The sequence below is a fragment of the Gopherus evgoodei genome, chromosome 5 (assembly GCF_007399415.2).
Source record: "Gopherus evgoodei ecotype Sinaloan lineage chromosome 5, rGopEvg1_v1.p, whole genome shotgun sequence".
NCBI classification, from domain to species: Eukaryota; Metazoa; Chordata; order Testudines; family Testudinidae; genus Gopherus; species Gopherus evgoodei.
Window position 1 is genome coordinate 899,866 of NC_044326.1, and position 20,487 is coordinate 920,352.

The following is a 20,487-nucleotide window of genomic DNA, read 5'->3' on the forward strand; positions in this document are numbered from 1 at the left end:
CTACCCCCCAGCGACCCTCCATCCATCCATCCACCCCCCACCGACCCATCCCCTGCCTGCAGCTACCCCCCACGACCCTCCATCCATCCATCTACCCCCCACCGACCCATCCCCGCCTGCAGCTGTCCCCCACCGACCTTCCATCCGTCCATCTACCCCCCACCGACCCATCCCCCGCCTGCAGCTACCCCCCACCGACCCTCCCTCCATCCATCCACCCCCCACCGACCCATCCCCCACCTGCAGCTACCCCGCACCGACCCTCCATCCATCCACCCCCCAGCGACCCATCCCCCGCCTGCAGCTACCCCCCACCGACTCTCCATCCATCCATCTACCCCCCGCCGACCCATCCCCCGCCTGCAGCTACCCCCCACTGACCCTCCATCCATCTACCCCCCACCGACCCTCCATCCATCCATCCACCCCCCACCGACCCATCCCCTGCCTGCAGCAAACCCCCCACGACCCTCCATCCATCCATCTACCCCCCACCGACCCATCCCCCACCTGCAGCTACCCCCCACCGACCCTCCCTCCGCCCATCCACCCCCCACCGACCCATCCCCTGCCTGCAGCTACCCCCCACGACCCTCCATCCATCCATCTACCCCCCACTGACCCTCCATCCATCCATCTACCCCCCCACCGACCCATCCCCCACCTGCAGCTGTCCCCCACCGACCTTCCATCCGTCCATCTACCCCCCACCGACCCATCCCCCGCCTGCAGCTACCCCCCACCGACCCTCCATCCATCTACCCCCGCCTACCCATCCCCCGCCTGCAGCTACCCCCCACCGACCCTCCCTCCATCCTTCTACCCCCACCTACCCATCCCGTGCCTGCAGCTACCCCCTACCAACTCTCCGACCCTCCCTCCATCCATCTACCCTCCACTGCCTCTTCCCCTGCCTGCATCAACCCCCCACGACCCTCCAACCCTCCATCCATCCATTTACCCCCCACCTTACCCATCCCCCACCTGCAGCTACCCCCCACGACCCTCCCTTCAACCCCATCCCTCCATCCATCTACCCCCCACCAAAACTCCAACTCTCCCTCCATCCCCATCCCTCCATTCATCTAACCCCACCTACCTATCTCCCACCTGCATCTACCCCCCATGACCTTCCTCCATCCCCTACCTACCCATCCATCCATCAACCCCCCACCGACCCGCAGCCTCCTTCCAATCATCCCTCCATCTAACCCCCACCTACCCATTCCCCGCTTGCATCCAGCCCCCACCGACCCTCTGCCTCCCTCCCTCCATCCATGTCCCTCCATCCACCTACCCCAACCAGCTACCTACCCATCCTATCACCAAACCAACCCTCTATAATCTACCCCCATGTACCCCTACCTACCTCCCTTCCTCCATTTACCCCTCCGCCCCTCTCCATACACACAACTCTCTAGCCACCTGCCCCCTCACTGTCCTCTCTCCCTTCTCCTGCTCTCCACCCCCCCGGGCCTAGCCTGGGGCGGGGGGCGATTCAGAGCTCACCTGGCCCCCTCCCACTCCTGCATTCCCACGGGGTCAGGGGCAGCAGGTCCTTGCTGTCCTGCCCCTCCGGGATAGCTCCACGGTGCCCAGGCTGCGGGTGCCCCTCAGAGCAGGGACCTGGTCTCTGCGGGCAGGAGGCCTCGCCGCAGCAGTCGGTGGGCCACTGGGGGCAGAAGTCTGGGCAGGACACAGCACGCCGGCCCAGGGCTGTCCCACAGGCCTTCCGCCGTGGGGGAGGAGGGAATGGCATCCCAACGAGACAAGGGCCACCAAGGATGATTTCCTGGCCATCCAGTGGGCTCAATGCCTCGGGGACGGCCGATCACCCACCAGTCCCTGGCCACCCAGAGCCCCAGTAACTCCCAGAATCCCCCGGGGCGGGGAGAGGCAGTGCTGCCTAGCAGTTACACCAGCGGTGCAGGACTCTGGGGTTCCACTCCCACCTCTGCCACCCGCTCGCTCTCTGGCCCTGGGCACGTCACTTGTCCCCCCTGCCACCGTGGCTGAGCAGTGGCGGAGCAGGTGAGCGCGGCTGGGAGTGCAGGGCACTGAGGGCGGAGCTGCCCTGCCCGACGCGCCCCTCACCTGTGTAAACAAAGCGGCCGGGCGCTCCTTTGCAGAACTGCTTCGACTTGTAGGAGAGCGTCACCTCCACCACGCCGGGGATGTGGCGGGGCGGCGTCTGCACCCGGATGGCGTGAGGGGTGATCAGCTGCAAGGGGCAGGAGAGAGGGGGGCTGAGCCCATGTGCAGTGGGGGGGGGGAAATGATGACGGGGGGCAATGCGGGGGCGATTAAGGCCCCGATCAGGTGCAGATTCACTCTCCTCCCTCCGCACCCCCCGGGTAGAGCCCAGCTTCTCAAGCTCACAGACTAGCCAGTGCAAGGACCCTGTGCTGGCCAGCCAGCAGCATGACCAGCCTCCATCACGGCCCCTCCTTGTGGGGAGCCCCCAAGGGCCTGCTGTGCCCCTGGAACCCCCCCCAGGCCAGGCTGGGCCGGGGCTCCCTCCGGGGCAGGGGCTGCCGAGCTGAGCTCTGGCTGGGCCCAGGGGTGGCCTAGCGCTGGGAGACAGGCGGGAGGGATCCGGCATGGCACCCGCGGAGATGGCATCGGGTGGGGCTGGAGCTCTGAAGGGAGCTGCACAGCACAAGGCAGGGCCCCTTGGCCTTGACCCACAGCTGCCCCGACCCAGCCCGAAGGGCTCTGCCTGGCGCAGTGGCGGGAGGCCTCAGCAGGGACAGAGGCGTGGGGGGCAGAGAGGCACTGGGGGAGGGGGCCCCCCGCTCGCCCACCTCGCTCCACACCAGCATGGTGCCGAAGACGACCTGCAGCCCGTCAAAGAAGTTGTCGCCGATGACGATGACGGTGGCGCCGCCCGTTGTCCACCCTTCGCTGGGGCTGATGGCCTTGATGCAGGGGGTGGCTGCTGCAGGCAGGGAGAGAGAGACAGGGGGTATCAGGGGGTGTCAGGGAGCGGGGAGCACAGGGAGAACCGGGGGGGAGAAAGCAGGTGAGAGGAGAGAGCAGGGCTGGGATGGGAGACAGACAGACAGGCAGATAGGAGGGGTGTGAATGGGGATGGAAGGACAGAGGGAGGGGTGAGAACGGGGACGGATGAATGGAGGGACAGACAGAAGGGTGTGTAGGGGGATGGATGGATGCAGGGGTGTGTATGGGGGTGGACAGACAGGCGGAGGGGTGTGTATGGGGGGTAGATGGATGGAGGGACAGACAGAGGGTGTGTAGGGGGACGGATGGATGCAGGGGTGTGATAGAGGTGGAAGGACAGGCGGAGGGGCGTGTATGGGGGCGGATGGATGGAGGGAGGGGTGGATGGAAGGAGGGATGGAGGGACAGACAGAGGGGTGTGTAGGGGGATGGATGGATGCAGGGGTGTGTATGGGGGTGGACGGACAGGCGGAGGGGTGTGTATGGGGGGCAGATGGATGGAGGGACAGACAGAGGGGTGTGCAGGGGGACGGGTGAATGCAGGGGTGTGATAGAGGTGGAAGGACAGGCAGAGGGGCGTGTATGGGGGCAGACGGATGGAGGGACGGAAGGATGGAGGGAGGGGTGTGTATGGGGAGGGATGGATGGAAGGACGGGCTGAGGGGTGTATATGGGGGTGGATGGACAGAGGGGTGTGATAGAGGGGTGAAAATGGGGAGACATGGATGGAGGGAGGGGTGTATATGGACGTGGAAGGATGGAGGGTGTGTAGGGGGACAGATGGATGGAGGGAGGGAGGGATGGAAGGACGGAGGGAGGGGTGTGTAGGGGGATGGATGGAGGGAGGGGTGGATGGAAGGATGGATGGAGGGGTGTGTAGGGGGGCGGATGGATGGAGGGAGGGAGGGAAGGATGGAAGGACGGAGGGAGGGGTGTGTAGGGAGAGGGATGGATGGAGGGATGGAGGGAGGGGTGGATGGAGGGGTATGTATGGGGAGGGATGGATGGAGGGAGAAGTGTGTAGGGGGATGGATGGAGGGAGGGAGGGAGGGGTGGACAGGAGGATGGAGGGTGTATAGGGACATGGATGGAGGGAGAGAGGGGTGTGTAGGGGAGGGATGAATGGAGGTGTGTAGGGGGATGGAGGGAGGGAAGGAGGGGTGTGCAGGGGGATGGATGGAGTGCAAGGGAGGGATGGGATAGAAGGACAGATGGAGGAGTATGTATGGGGACAGATGGATGGAGGGAGGGAGGGAAGGATGGAAGGACGGATGGAGGGGTGTGCAGGGAGATGGAGGGATGGAGGGAAGGGAAGGAAGGAGAGAGGGGTGTGTAGGGGGATAGAGGGAGGGGGTGTTTGGGGGGATGGATGGAGGGAGGGGTGTGTAGGGGGACGGATGGATGGAGGGAGGGGGGATGGATGGAAGGATGGATGGAGGGGTGTGTATGGGGATGGATGGAGGGAGGGGTGTGTAGGGGGACGGATAGATGGAGGGAGGGAGGGAGGGATGGAAGGATGGATGGAGGGGTGTGTAAGGGGATGGAGGGATGGAGGAAGGGGTGTGTGTAGGGGACGAATGGATGGAGGGAGGGGTGTGAAGGGGGACGGATGGATGGATGGAGGGAGGGAGGGATGGAAGGATGGATGGAGGGGTGTGTAGGGAGACGGAGGGATGGAGGAAGGGGTGTGTGTAGGGGACGAATGGATGGAGGGAGGGAGGGAAGGAGGGAAGAACAGAGAGAGGGGTGTGTAGGGAGGGATGGATGGAGGGAGGGGTGTGTAGGGAGGGATGGAGGGAGGGAGGGAGGGGTGTGTAGGAGGACGGATGGATGGAGGGAGGGGTGTGAAGGGGGACGGATGGATGGATGGAGGGAGGGAGGGATGGAAGGATGGATGGAGGGGTGTGTAGGAGGACGGATGGAGGGAGGGAGGGGTGTGAAGGGGGACGGATGGATGGATGGAGGGAGGGAGGGATGGAAGGATGGATGGAGGGGTGTGTAGGGAGACGGAGGGATGGAGGAAGGGGTGTGTGTAGGGGACGAATGGATGGAGGGAGGGAGGGAAGGAGGGAAGGACAGAGAGAGGGGTGTGTAGGGAGGGATGGATGGAGGGAGGGGTGTGTAGGGAGGGATGGAGGGAGGGAGGGAGGGGTGTGTAGGAGGATGGATGGATGGAGGGAGGGGTGTGAAGGGGGACGGATGGATGGATGGAGGGAGGGAGGGATGGAAGGATGGATGGAGGGGTGTGTAGGGAGACAGAGGGATGGAGGAAGGATGGAAGGACAGAGGGAGGGGTGTGTGTAGGGGATGAATGGATGGAGGGAGGGGGCAGATGGACTTAGTGGGGGAAGCAGGGCATGGGGCTGCAGGGCACTTCCGGCCCCAGACAGGGTCTAGCCCGCAGGGCACAGGGCGGGGGTGAGGCCGGGGGTTTGCCAGCTGGGACCAGCAGTTCCACAGAGGCTGTAACATAGCACGGCTGGGGGGCCTGGCCCCTAATGCCAGCGGGGGCAGGTGGGGAAGGAACAGAGGGTGGACTTGTGCAGCGTCACAGCAGCTGCAGCGGGGAGAGATCCCAGGGCCCAGCAGGGGAGTGGAGGTTTGTGCGGGGTGGAGGCGGGGGGCACACACTTCCCCAGGGACCTGTGCAAGGGCCAGCATCGGGGAGCGTGCGAAGGGCTCCTGGTACCAGCCCTGGCAGGCTGCGAGGGAGGGTGCGAGGACCCGAACCCCTGTGAGATCCTTAGGAAGCCTCGGGGTGCCATCAGTGGTCCTTGGGTCCGGCTTGCCAGGCTCAGGAGAGCCCCCCTTGAGGATGGCCAGTGGCAGCACTGGCAGAGTCGTGCCAGGAGACAGACCCCTGGCCAGGTCTGCGTCGGTGCTGCCACAGATGCCATGCCGCGGGGTGCGGGTCCAGGGAGCGTGATGTGTGGGTCGGCTGCACCTGTGCCCCGCCGATGGCACTGCCACACAGCAGGCCCCAGAGCCAAGTGCCAGGCCCTGCCCCTCGCCATCTCCACCCCCCAGCTGTATTCAGTAGCAGCAGGGGCTAAGCAGGAGCTGGTGGCGTTTCTTGCCCCGGGTAGCCTGGATGGTGGAGATCGGAGGGTCTGGGGGCTGCTGGGGCAGGGGTGGGGGGTAGCTGGCGTCTCAGCCACACACATTACATGGAAGCAGGCCAGGAGCATGGGTGTCAGGCCCCGGCGGCAGCAGCCAATCAGAACACGCTGGCCCCCTGCGGGGGGCACTGTCTAGCTTCTGTGCACCCACCCCCTGAGACGGCAGCACCCCCTGAAGGGCTCAGCCCCCCATGTACTGTGGGGCAGTGAGGAAACGATCATCTACCTCCCGGCTTAGAAAGGGGGCCCGGGGCTGGGGTGTCCTGGGAACAGGGTGTCCTGCGGGCCATGTCCTGTGGGTCTAGGCCTGGGGTGTCCTGGGCTTGGGGTGTCCTGTGGGTCTGGGCTTGGGGTTCTGGGGTCACTCAGTGTTACCAGCAGCCCAGAGCAGAGACACCCCCAGGGCCGGTAGCGCCGACAGGGAGTGCTGTACAGGGAGCGGTGTGTTTGGGGTGATGTACAGGTCCCCCGCATCTGTCCCAGAACAGCCTGCGCTGGGCAACTGCCATCAACAGGGCACGTCGCCCTGCTCCGATGGAGCCTGTGGTGGGACGTGCTGGCCGCTAGCCGGGCACTTGGGGCTGCCCCGTTTGAAGCATCACGCCCTTGGGCAGCTGGGCCGCAGCAGGTTTGGGGCAGGAAGCAGCAAGCCCTCAGGGGGCTGACAGGGTCGTTCACAGGGCAGTGCTGCGGGATTTGGTGCCAGGTCGTCTCCAGGATGCCTGGCGCCTGTCGGATCCTCTGTAATGCCGGGCATCGTGCCCGCAGAGCCGGCTGGCTGCTTCTGGGGTACGGGCCTTAGCCGGGGTCCAGCCGCCCACAGGGAGCACGCAGGGGCTGGGTCTTGGGGAGGGCTCACGTTGCTTTTATTTTGGGGTGGGGTGCTGGTTTCTGGCTCAGGCGATCACAAGGGGAAATGGAGATCACAGCTGTGCAATGCCGGGGAGGCCCGTGCGAGGGGAGCGCTCACGGGGCTGCTGGGCGGGTTGTATCTCTTGGGGCCGCCCTGCCCCTCGGGGCCTGGGGAACATGCTGGGCAGAGCGAGACCCCGTGTGCTCTGGCATGGCTGCTCCATTGCCCATGGGCTGTGCTCAGGGCTGCTCTCTGAGGCCGTTTCCTGGCACTCCATGCCCAGAGACCCCCTGCACGCTTAGCTGGGGCCCACCCCCTGCAATTTCCCAAAGCAACTGCTCATTCTGAGCCCCCCGCTCCCGGCAACCTGCATGCGGCAGAGGGCTGGTGTGACGTTATGGACATGAACTGGGACCACATGGGTCACTGTTGCAACCAAGGTCCTGTAGTGGCACCAAATCTTGTACAAAGGGGGTCAAACAGGGTGTCTAAGACAAGGTTATGGTTTGCTGGTTATGACTGTGCTATCTGGGTGCATGGATCATTTTTGTATTTAAAGTTATGAATATTGGCTCTGTACTGTCTGGATTTCATACTTGTGCTCTGCTTCTGAGGCCATGTCTACATCTAAAATTTTGCAGCGCTGGTTGTTACAGCTGTATTAGTACAGCTGTATAGGGCCAGCGCTGCAGAGTGGCCACACTTACAGCAACCAGCGCTGCAAGTGGTGTTAGATGTGGCCACACTGCAGCGCTGTTGGGCGGCTTCAAGGGGGGTTCGGGGAACGCGAGAGCAAACCGGGAAAGGAGACCAGCTTCGCCGCGGTTTGCTCTCTCGGTCCTGGAGCCAGCCAGCAAACCGCAGGGAAGGAGACCTGCTTGCTCGGGGTTCCGGGACCGAGAGAGCAAACCGGGAACGCCGCGGTTTGCTCTCTCGGTCCCGGAGCCAGCCAGCAAACCGCAGGGAAGGAGACCTGCTTGCTCGGGGTTCCGGGACCGAGAGAGCAAACCGGGAACGCCGCGGTTTGCTCTCTCGGTCCCGGAGCCAGCCAGCAAACCGCAGGGAAGGAGACCTGCTTGCTCGGGGTTCCGGGACCGAGAGAGCAAACCGGGAACGCCGCGGTTTGCTCTCTCGGTCCCGGAGCCAGCCAGCAAACCGCAGGGAAGGAGACCTGCTTGCTCGGGGTTCCGGGACCGAGAGAGCAAACCGGGAACGCCGCGGTTTGCTCTCTCGGTCCGGAGCCAGCCAGCAAACCGCAGGGAAGGAGACCTGCTTGCTCGGGGTTCCGGGACCGAGAGAGCAAACCGCGGCGAAGCTGGTTTCCTTTCCCAGTTTGCTCTCTCGGTCCCTGAACCCCGAGCAAGCAGGTCTCCTTCCCTGCGGTTTGCTGGCTGGCTCCGGGACCGAGAGAGCAAACCGCGGCGTTCCCGGTTTGCTCTCTCGGTCCCGGAACCCCGAGCAAGCAGGTCTCCTTCCCTGCGGTTTGCTGGCTGGCTCCGGGACCGAGAGAGCAAACCGCGGCGTTCCCGGTTTGCTCTCTCGGTCCCGGAACCCCGAGCAAGCAGGTCTCCTTCCCTGCGGTTTGCTGGCTGGCTCCGGGAACGCGAGAGCAAACCCCGGCGAAGCTGGTCTCCTTTCCCGGTTTGCTCTCTCGGTCCCGGAACCCCGAGCAAGCAGGTCTCCTTCCCTGCGGTTTGCTGGCTGGCTCCGGGAACGCGAGAGCAAACCCCGGCGAAGCTGGTCTCCTTTCCCGGTTTGCTCTCTCGGTCCCGGAACCCCGAGCAAGCAGGTCTCCTTCCCTGCGGTTTGCTGGGTGGCTCCGGGACCGAGAGAGCAAACCGGGAAAGGAAACCAGCTTGATTACCAGAGGCTTCCTCCTTCCACGGAGGTCAAAAAAAGCGCTGGTAACTGTCTACATTGGATTACCAGCGCTGGATCACCAGCGCTGGATCCTCTACACCCGAGACAAAACGGGAGTACGGCCAGCGCTGCAAACAGGGAGTTGCAGCGCTGGTGGTGCCCTGCAGATGTGTACACCTTCAAAGTTGCAGCGCTGTAACTCCCTCACCAGCGCTGCAACTTTCTGATGTAGACAAGCCCAGAGTGACATTCCAGACAAGTTGGTGTTGGCTCTGCCTAGCCTGCTTGATGACCCATTAAGGACCATCAGCTACACAACTGACCCATTGAGAGGAGGCAGATACACCTTGTGACTCAGCAGGGCCGGCAGGGACCTGCCTACGGACAGAACTCTGAGGTTTTTCCATGCCACGTGCTGGACTGCTTGACTTTGGGACAAAGAAAGAAAGACACATGGCAAGGGACTATAAAAAGCTGCTGCAGCTCCTCCATCTTGTTTTCAGTCCTGGTTCTTACCTCTGGAGGGACTTGGCTACAAACGGAAGCTCTGCACCAGAGGTTCTCAAACTTTTGTCTTGGTGACCCCTTTCACACAGCAAGTCTCTGAGTGCAACCCCCCCGCCCAATAAATTAAAAACACCTTTAAATATATTTAACACCATTATAAATGCTGGAGGCAAAGCGGGCTCTGGGGTGGAGTTTGACAGCTCACAACCCCATGTAATAACCTTGTGACCCCCTGAGGAGGTCTGACCCCCCATTTGCAAACCCCTGCTCTGCACAAAGGACTGATGACCCATCCCAGGGGGGATGTTCTCCAGAGACTTGATTTGAACCTGCAGTTTACTCCATCACTGCTACAAGCCTGAACCAAGAACTTTGCCATCACTGGATGTAACTGATTCCATTTAACCAATTCTAGCTCTCATTTATATTTCTTTCTTTTTATGAATAAACCTGTAGATTTTAGATTCTAAAGGATTGGCAACAGCACGATTTGTGGGTAAGATCTGATGGGTATATTGACCTGGGTCTGGGGCTTGGTCCTTTGGGATCGGGGGAACCTTTTCCTTTTACTGGGGTGTTGGTTTTCATAACCTGTCATCCCCAGGATGGGTGGCACTGGTGGAGATACTGGGAAACTGGAGTGTCTAAGGGAATTGCTTGTGTGACTTGTGGTTAGCCAGTGGGGTGAGACCAAAGTTCTCTTTGTCTGGGTGGTTTGGTTTGCCGTAGAGGTGGAAAAACTTCAGCCTTGGGCTGTGACTGCCCTGCTCCAAGCGATTTGTCCTACACTGGTGCTCTGAGTTGGGTCCCATCAGAACCAGCATCGTTACAGCTGGATGCTCTGGCAGAGCCAGGGGGCGCTCACCTTCGGAGGGGTCCAGCCGTCGCGCCCGGCGCCCGTGCTTCGAGTTGTTGTGGACGAACATGTTATCAGACACCGCCAGGACGTGCCCGTCGACATTCACCGTCGTTGACACCACCACCTGGGGGCCAAGAGCATCTCAGCATTAGGCCAGCCGCGCGGCAGGGGAGCCAGGCCAGAGGGAGACCCCGGCATCCTGGTGCACTGGGCAGCAGGGAGAGGGTCCAGAGAAGAGCAACAAGAATGATTAAAGGTCTTGAGAACATGACCTATGAAGGAAGGCTGAAGGAATTGGGTTTATTTAGTTTGGAAAAGAGAAGACTGAGAGGGGACATGATAGCAGTTCTCAGGGATCTTTAAGGGTGTCATCAGGAGGAGGGAGAAAACTTGTTCACCTTAGCCTCTAATGACAGAACAAGAAGCAATGGGCTTAAACTGCAGCAAGGGAGATTTAGGTTGGACATTAGGAAAAAGTTCCTAACTGTCAGGGTAGTTAAACACTGGAATAGATTGCCTAGGGAGGTTGTGGAATCTCCATCTCTGGAGATATTTAAGAGTAGGTTAGATAAATGTCTATCCGGGATGGTCTAGACAGTATTTGGTCCTGGCATGAGGGCAGGGGACTGGGCTCGATGACCTCTCGAGGTCCCTTCCAGTCCTAGGGTCTATGATTCTATGAGCACGGGTCTCCCACGGCACCTCTCAGGAACCCATCCCCAGTTTGGTACATTGCCTGTACCCCCAGAGTGCAAACTACAGGGCACAGGCTGGTCAGGGCAGGGGTAGAGTCCCTCCCAAAATGGGACAGTCCATCTCACTGCAGAGTCCTTGGAAACCCCCCAGAACGGGACAGGCCATTGTACCATAGAGTCCTTGGAACCCGCCCCCAAATGGGACAGCCCATCCCACTGCAGAGTCCTTAGAACCACCCCAATGGGGCAGCCCATTGCATCGCAGAGTCCTTAGAACCACCCCAATGGGGCAGCCCATTGCATCGCAGAGTCCATTGAAACCACCCTCCAATGCAAGGCCCCTGAATGCCAGCCGTGGCCCAGCCCTCTCGGGGGGTGGGAGGCGTTGTGCCATTACTAGGTCTGACGCTACTTAGGTGATGGCCCATGTCATGCACAGGTGCATTGTGGGAAAGTTGAGCAGGGAGGTTCTGGGGACACAGGACCTTCTCAGCCCTGAACCCCGAGCCACAGCCACCCCCTGCTCCATGCGCCCTGCAGAGCCAGACTTGACGTTATTCACATGAGCTGGGACTGTACAGATCATTGTTGCAGAAAAGGTCCTGTCGTGGCACCAAATCTTGTACAAGGGAAGTCAAGTGAGGTGTCTTTGAAAAGGTTGTAGTTTGCTTGTTACGATTATGCTGTCTGCATGTGTGTATCAGTTTTGTATTTGAAGTTATGAATATTATCTATGTACTTGTATCTCAATGTGTTTGATTCTAACTAGCACCAGTGAAGCATTAGGTCAGCTTCTTCAGAAAGGAATTTTCAGATTAAGTGCCCAGTCAAGAAACACTTAATGGATAACAGACCTTGGGAGACTCCAATCCACATCCAAGGAGCTTTCCTGGGAACATTCAAGGCAGCATGTGAGCAATGGCTGCTCTACCTGTAAAGAACTGAGTCATGCATGGACATGTGACTTGCCCAGCTGACTCCAAACTCCACCTTGCTGCTGTGATTTCCCACAGTAAGAACTAAGGGGTCCTTCCACATGGCAGAGAATAGAAAAGGCCTGGGAAGACCCTCTATTTTCTCTTTGATCCTGCTTCTTACCTCTGGAGGGACTTTGCTACAAATGGAAGCTCTACACAAAGGACTGATGACCCATCCCAGCGGGGGATGTTCTCCAGAGACTTGATTTGAACCTGCAGTTTACTCCATCACTGCTACAAGCCTGAACTAAGAACTTTGCCATTACTGTATGGAATTGATTCCATTTAACCAATTCTAGCTCTCATCTCTACCTTTTTCCTTTTATGAATAAACCTTTAGATTTTAGATTCTAAAGGATTGGCAACAGCGTGATTTGTGGGTAAGATCTGATGTGTATATTGACCTGGGTCTGGGGCTTGGTCCTTTGGGATCGGGAGAACCTTTTTCTTTTACTGGGGTGTTGGTTTTCATAACCATTCATCCCCAGGACGAGTGGCGCTGGTGGTGATACTGGGAAAATGGAGTGTCTATGGAAATTGCTTGTGTGACTTGTGGTTAGCCAGTGGGGTGAGACCAAAGTCCTTTCTGTCTGGCTGGTTTGGTGTGCAAAGGAACCTCAGCCTTGGGCTGTAACTGCCCTGCTCTGAGCAATTTGTCCTGAATTGATATTCTCAGGAGTGTCTGAGCAAAGGCTGTTTCGTTACACCAGGGTCAGCGTTCAAGGGGCTAAGGGGGCTGGCTCAGCCCCAGCCCCCAGCCTGGTTGCCAGGTCTCCTCCCTGCCCCCACCTGCTCGCTGGTTTGTCGGGGTGGCGGGCTTGGCTGCTCTCCCAGGAGCTGTGGAGCTATGCAAATTGGATGGGTTGTTAATCATGTAAAAATGTCACAATTATCATATCTTTCTGAGAGGCCCTAATGAAGGCACCGCGCTGGGTGTGAGCTGGGGAGATGGGCCAGAGCTGCCAAGCGCCACGGGGGAGCTGGGCACAGCACGCCAGAGGGGGCTTGTGAAACGATGCAGGGGGCAGGCAGAGGCAGGGCTGGCGTACCTGGGAGAGATGCAGGGCTGTTCTCCTGCTAACGAGTCCTCGCCCTGTGATACAATGGGGGATGCTGTGATGAGGGTTTGTGCCCCTCTGGGAACGGTGACACTACGTACAGTGGGCCCGGCTCTGCCACTGGACTGTGGGCGACTGTAAGTCACTTAACTGTCCATGCCTCAGTTTCCCCATCTGTGAAATGTGAGAACTGCAGAAGACCGAAGGACGAGCAATACCAGCAAACACTTCGGGGTTACAGCTCCCTGGCTGCCTGACACAGTGGGGATGGTAGAACAGGAACAGCTGCTCCAGGGTGTCCGATACAATTGCCTGCCCCAGTCCTACCCAATGAACCACAGCCTGCCTGGGCCAAAGCCCTGGTCCCTCCAGAACCCAGCTTCCTGGCTGCCCCATTCCTGCAGGCTGGGCCACAGCCACTCGGCACAAGGCGGCTCAGTCCGGTGAGCTTGGTAGCACAGCTGGGGCCTTGGACACATGGTTCCCAAGACCCTGAGGTGCCCTGGGCTGGCAGGCCCCCCGATGCCCGCAGGAGCTGGCGATGGTGCCAGGCTGGTAGTCACAAGGTCTCCAATGTCACAATCACTATGGCACTCCTCAGAGGGGACAGGCAGACAGACAAACCCCCTCCCCACCCCGGAGAACGGCCCACTGGTGCAGCGGCAACTGCCTCTGCCTCCAACACCACAATGCTGCCCTCCAACCCCACGCAACGCCAGCAGAGACAGAGACGTCCCCAAACCATACCCCCAGCAGACAGCCCAAGGCGCTAATGGAAGGGGGAAGGTGCCACTTTTTGGCTCCCATCTGGGCTTGGGTGAGGGAGCAGGTCATCAGCTCCAAGGAGAGCAACGGTGCCAGAATCCAGCCAGATCAGGCAGTGGAGTCACCCCGGGATGGGATTGCTCCTAACTCCCCTAGGCCCTTCAGAAACTCCTACAGCTCTCAGGTGTTCAGATGTCATGGTGACCAACCCCCCAGAGAGTGGAGAACCGAATCCCGCTCCGGTGGGGCTCTCGGCCCGCCAGCGTGTCCCCTGGGGCTGCGCCCGGTGCACACAGCCAGCAATGGGGGAGACCCGCGAGAGGGCGCTGTATCTCGCTTCGCTTTGCTCCCTCCGCAGCAACTGGGGCTTAACGAGCCCGCTTAGAGTCAGAGCTGATGTCCTGCCCCCCAAGCCCCAGGAATCCACCTCGGCCAGGGGTTACCGGGGCCGCAGCGTCCCAGCTGGCCGGGGAAGGAGGAAATGGCCCTGATGGGGTTTGGGCTTTAACCCCCTCCCTGCCCCAGGCCGCGTGCAGGGCCGGGAGCCGTCGCTGCGTGGCTCTGTTGGTGGGTTTCATGCTGGCGAGAGGAGCCGGCTGTGGCCCAGAGAGCAGAGGACTCATCACTCCTAGCCCCACATGTGCCGGCTCTCCGGGGGTCCCCGCGCAGGCCTGGCTGCAGGCTCTGCAATGAGTGAGGACACAGGCTGCCCCTGCCCCCTGGCCACGTCAGACCTGGGGGGATCCCCTGGGGAGCGGGTTCTCCCCTCGCTGCGGGCCGAGAGGAGGCTGAGCAGCCGGGGGCTCAGATGTGGCCCCCCTCAGTGGTTACTGCCCACAGACAGGACTGGTCTCCCTCAGGCCCCGGAGCTCCCACGCGGGGCACGGGCTGAGCCAGCCAGCCAGCCGCCCCCAAGGCAACCGGAGATGGAGAAGGCAGCCAGGCCACCTGCCCCTGCGAGCCAGGGCACTGCTCCTCCGCCAGACCTGGTCCAGCCATGGCCAGAGCGATGGACCCCCCAACCCTCCCCTCCCCTCCACACCCCCGATCTCAGTGCCAGGAACACCCCGGGGCTGTACCCTTCCCCGCCAGGCCCACCCCGGGCTGCGCTCGTAGTTACCTGCTGGGGGGCTCGGGGGGCCCTTCCCCAGCCTGACGGCCCCTTTCCCCCCACCCAGGGGTGGCATAAGGGGACACTGCCAGAGCGGGCAGTGGGGGCCTGGCTGGAGGCCTGACCGAGCCCCGGCACCTTGGGTGAGATCCAGTGCTGGGCCGGGGCCCGTCCCGGGAGAAGGGGCTTCACCTGGAAGCGGCGCATGTCCCGCGGGTTCCCCGCGTTCTTCAGGCAGTTCTGGTTGCACTTGAGGAAGAACTTGAGGAAAAACCTGAGAGAAAAGAGGAGAAATCCAGATATTTAATGTGGGGGGGGAGCTGTCCTGCTGGTCCCCCCCATTGCTCCCCATCCCATCCCCCCAGCACATCTCCTCCCATCCCACCCTGCCCGCCCCGTCCCACATGGCCCCTAGGGAGATCCGTGCCCACCGAGCAGGGGCAGAGCCCGCTGCCCCCCCCGAGCTCTGGGTGTCTCTGCCCCCAGGCGTGGGGTGGGGATGTCCTGGGGAGACGACTGGGGCCAGACCAGCACCCTTGGGGTGACATGGGGAACCAGCCCCATTCCCAGGGCCCTGGCTCCCTGGTGGGGGCCGTGCAGGATGCCATGCCAGGTCTCTCCTCCGCCCCCCAGGGGGGCAGCAAGCTCGGGCGGCTGGTCAGATGGCAGTGGGGGGTGGCGCCGGCTGGCAGACCCATGGGCGGCTGCGTGAACCACCACACGCTCCCCTCCCACCTCAGCGCCAGTCACAGCCACGCCCTCCAGCACCCGGCTAGAGCGCCCTGCCACAACTCCCGTGTGCAGACGCCCCCGCCCGCCCGCGGCCCGTCGGTCCCCACTAACACGTCTCCAGCCGTCTCTGCCGGCGGCTTCTCCCCGGCTGCCCTGGGTATCGATCACCGCCTGAGCCCTCCCTGGCAGCTAATGGGTTTCATTGCTGCAGAGCCGATCAATCAGGGAAACCGAGCCGGGGGATCCAGGAGCCGCCGGGGGGAGGGGAGAGCGGGGAGCGCTGCCGAGGGCTGTGGGGGCCCAGCCATTTCCCTCGGCTGCTGTAGGACGCCCCTCGGAGAAGCAGCCTGGAGAGCAGGGGGTGAGAGCCCCAGGCCTACATGTGCTGGGCCAGAGAAGGGGAGAGGAGTCCAGGAGTGTGGGGCAGCCCAGGCCGGCCCCCCAGGGAGAAGCCGAGGCAGCAGCAGGAAAGAGCACTTGCTGAGCCCATTGCAGAAGGCGGACGAGGAGGGAGCCCAATCCATTCCCAGCAGCATCGCGGCCTGATGAAATATTCAGGACGCTTGTACAGGCCCCGTAATCGCCATCACACCATCAATTATTAAATGGCCACAGCAGTGTTCGTGCAGGGGCTGGCATAGGGGGAGAACACCCTGGGACCTACCCACACACACAGCCGGACACCCGGGACCTACTCACACGCACAGCCAGACACCTGGGACCTACTGCCACGCACAGCCAGATACCCCGGAACCTACTCACATGCACAGCCAGACACCCAGGACCTACTGCCACACACAACCGGACACCCTGGGACCTACCCACATGCACAGCCAGACACCCGGGACCTACCGCCATGCACAGCCGGACACCTGGGACCTACCCACACACACAGCTGGACAGCCTGGGACCTACCGCCATGCACAGCTGGACACCCGGGACCTACCCACACGCACATCCGGACACCCCAGGACCTACCACCATGCACAGCTGGATGCCCCAGGACCTACCCACGCACACAGCTGGACACCCCAGGACCTACCCACATGCACAGCCAGACACCCCAGGACCTACCGACACTCAGATACTCTGGGACCTGCAAATATGCACAGATGGAGAACCCAGGACCTACCAACAACCAGACACATGGAGGGGATCATTCATCATCCCTGCTCCCTGCTAGCACAGCTGGCCCCCTACTCAGGGGTATGGCAGACGGGGGAACTTGCCTGCCTGGCTGCAGGCACCAGGAAGGAGGTGGAAGGACCCGCAGGAGTGACATACCCTATGTGGGGGGCCCCATGCTGCACCCCGTGGGGGTGGGAGGGGAGATAGAACTTCAATCCCTTGATCTAACTGCTCAGGCCCCTTTCACGGCAGCTAAAGGAGAATCTTCACTGCTAGCAGCGTAGGGCCTATGAGACAGGGTGGGCCAGTTCTGATTCCGCCCAGCAGAGGGCAGCAGTGACACACATACACTTACCCATTTACAGGACTCTCACCCCCATTTTGCAGATGGGGACACTGAGGCAGAGAGTGGGGGAGGGACATATGGCTGAACGAGCCAGGCTTTGAATTTAGGACACTCCTGTCAGCCAGTGCCCCCAAAATCAGACGTAAGAGTATCTGGCTGGAGCAGGGGCACGCGCCCCAAGTCACGCTCTGGCTACCTCTAGCTAAGGCCCACTGAGCCGCTGCGTGATCTGACCTGACTGCCCAGCCCCAGGTCGAGCTCTGGGCCAGACCCTCAGCGCTTTTCTCTCCGGTAAAACAGTTCAGTGCAATTTCCACATGTGAACCCAGGCTTCTCCCAGAGCCGGGATCCGCCCCTCCAGGCTCAGGGGCTTCCTGCCTGCTCCTGGCAGCTCCCCCCGGCTTTTACCCTCGCTTGACTGGCTATCAGGACCTGTCTCGCTATCAGTCACAGGTGAGTCTGCCCCCCCCCCCGCACCTCAAAGAACCAGCCACCCTGTGTCCTAGATCACTCCTCACCGCCAGCTGCACAAACACACAGTCCCAGCCCGGCTCGGTGCCTCAGTTTCCCCTCTCACCCTTTGCCTGCTCTGTTGAGCCTGTGAGCTCTTTGGGGCAGGGCCTGTTTCTCACCATGTGTCTGCGCAGCGCCTGGCCTACCAGGCCCTGATCTGAGCGGAGGCCTCTAAACGCTTCTGGGATCCAAACCCTGCTCTCCCAATAAATCAATCTGCACACACCCGCCCCAGCCAGGGCACTGCGCCCCCATTGCAGGCAGCCCCCGGTCACGGCCGCCGCTCCATGGCCACCTCACTGAGCCAGACACAAGCCGGGAGCAGCCCCTGCATCCGGGGAGGCACAGGGACCCTGGAGCCCCCTGCACTCACCCGAGGATCAGTCGCGAGTGGGGGCCCAGGACCCCGGCAGCGATTCCTTCCAGACCCCCCCACAGCCAATAGGTGAGACACCGGGTGCTCACTCCCCCCTTGGCCCCAGGATATGAGCCTGGTAAGTCTGCTCCGTCTCCAGGCTTGATTGGCTGCAGGGGGGTTTGCCCCTGCCAGTGCCCGGGGCTGGCATTAGGAGCCCACTGCCAGCACCCGCAGCTGGGATCGGGAGGGCACACATGGCCAGGGCTGGGAGCAGGAGCTTTGCCTGGCTACAGGGGCCAGCTCCCCTCTCCGCTCAGCAGTGGCACCACCCGGGTGTTCATACAGGGAGTGTGCCGGAGGGAGCCCTGTGCGAGTGTGTGCATGGGGGGGTGCACATGTGTGGGCACATATCTGTGTGTGTGTGTGCGCGCACAAAGGAGTGTGTGTGCACGTGTGTGTGTGCGCGCACCTGGATCTGGCATGTGGACGTATGTGTGTGCGTGCACACATGGGGGGCATGTGCACGTGTGTGTGTGCGCATGTGTGTATGCATATGGAGTGTGTGCACTTGTGCATGTATGTGTCTGTGCGCACACATGCATGGGGGTATGTGCATGTGTGCATGGGGGTGTGCATGCATGAGAGTGTGCGTGTGCGTGCACATGGGTGTCTGTGCGCATGTGGGGGGAACGCGTGCATGGGGGGATGCGGGTGTGCACGTGTGTGTGTGCATGTGTGTGCGCACGAGCTGTGGATCGGGGCTCTGCTCTCCGCTCCAAGGGGTTATCCGTGGCCTGGGCCATGTGAGGCTGGAAGCGCAGCCCCCCCCCTTCGCAGCGCGGAGGCTGGGAGCTCACTGATCAGGACGTGCCTCCTGGGACCCTGCTATCCCATCCCATGTGCACAAACCCAGCAGCTTCCATGGAAGGAAGGGCTAGGTCTGGGACCCGGGCGGCTCCCCGCTTCCCCCCGTTCCACACTGGCAGCCCCGATGCTTTCAGCCTTGGGATCCCTGCCTCATTGCTGTGCCCCCAATCCCGACCTGCAGCCCCAGTCCTTATCTCCCCCAAACCCTGCCAACCCCCACATCCCAACCCGCAGTCCCTGCTATCCCAGCATGTCTGCCCCCAGCCCTGCCGATCCCCCCAATCCCGACCCGCAGCCTCTGCTACCCCACCCCGGGATCCCCCAAACCCTGTCAATCCCCCCCATCCCAACTTGCAGTCCCTGCTATCCCAGCATGTCTGCCCCCAGCCCTGCCAATCCCCCCAATCCCGACCCGCAGCCTCTGCTACCCCACCCCTGGGCTCCCCCAAACCCTGTCAATCCCCCCCATCCCAACCCGCAGTCCCTGCTATCCCAGCATGTCTGCCCCCAGCCCTGCCGATCCCCCCAATCCCGACCCGCAGCCTCTGCTACCCCACCCCGGGATCCCCCAAACCCTGTCAATCCCCCCCATCCCAACCCGCAGTCCCTGCTATCCCAGCATGTCTGCCCCCAGCCGTGCCGATCCCCCCAATCCTGACCTGCAGCCTCTGCTACCCCACCCCGGGATCCCCCAAACCCTGTCAATCCCCCCCATCCCAACCCGCAGTCCCTGCTATCCCAGCATGTCTGCCCCCAGCCCTGCCAATCCCCCCAATCCCGACCCGCAGCCTCTGCTACCCCACCCCTGGGCTCCCCCAAACCCTGTCAATCCCCCCCATCCCAACCCACAGTCCCTGCTATCCCAGCCTGTCTGCCCCCAGTCCTGCCAATCCCCCCAATCCCGACCCGCAGCCTCTGCTACCCCACCCCGGGATCCCCCAAACCCTGTCAATCCCCCCCATCCCAACCCGCAGTCCCTGCTATCCGAGCATGTCTGCCCCCAACCCTGCCGATCCCCCCAATCCCAACCCGCAGCCTCTGCTACCCCACCCCGGGATCCCCCAAACCCTGTCAATCCCCCCCCATCCCAACCCGCAGTCCCTGCTATCCCAGCCTGTCTGCCCCCAGCCCTGCCGATCCCCCCAATCCCAACCTGCAGCCTCTGCTACCCCACCCTGGGATCTCCCAAACCGTCAATCCCCCCCATCCCAACCCGCAGTCCCTGCTATCCCAGCCTGTCTGCCCCCAGCCCTGCCGATCCCCCCAATCCTGACCTGCAGCCTCTGCTACCCCACCCCTGGGATCCCCCAAACCCTGTCAATCCCCCCCATCCCAATCCGCAGTCCCTGCTATCCCAGCCTGTCTGTCCCCCCCAGCCCTGCCGATCCCCCCAATCCCGACCCGCAGCCTCTGCTACCCCTCCCCTGGTCTCCCCCAAACTCTGCCAATCCCCCCCCGTCCCAACCCGCAGTCCCTGCTATCCCAGCCTGTCTGCCCCCAGCCCTGCCGATCCCCCCCAATCCCGACCCGCAGCCTCTGCTACCCCTCCCCTGGGATCCCCCAAACCCTGTCAATCCCTCCCATCCCAACCTGCAGCCCCTGCTATCCCAGTCTGTCTGCCCCCCCCCCAGCCCTGCTGATCCCTCCAATCCCGACCTGCAACCTCTGCTACTCTATCCCTGGGATCCCCCAAACCCTGCCAATCCCACCCCATCCCAACCCACAGTCCCTGCTATCCCAGCCTGTCTGCCCCCAGCCCTGCCAATCCCTCCCCATCC

At 62.0% G+C, this 20,487-nt stretch overlaps 1 protein-coding gene across 3 annotated transcripts in view; it reads right to left on the bottom strand.

The window, feature by feature from the left end:
- The window catches only part of EBF4 (EBF family member 4), a 46,156-nt gene extending 31,120 nt beyond the window's left edge, over window positions 1-15,036 (bottom strand). For all 3 annotated transcript variants that reach the window (XM_030564386.1, XM_030564384.1, XM_030564385.1), the window contains exons 1-4: window positions 14,958-15,036; window positions 10,166-10,283; window positions 2,805-2,938; window positions 2,095-2,221 (exon numbers count right to left, since the gene is read on the bottom strand). In XM_030564386.1, the coding sequence (XP_030420246.1) occupies window positions 2,095-2,221; window positions 2,805-2,938; window positions 10,166-10,283; window positions 14,958-14,972 (394 nt within the window). In that variant the 5' untranslated portion in view covers window positions 14,973-15,036. The remainder of the gene's footprint in view (window positions 1-2,094; window positions 2,222-2,804; window positions 2,939-10,165; window positions 10,284-14,957) is intronic.
- Between the last annotated feature and the right edge of the window lie 5,451 nt (window positions 15,037-20,487).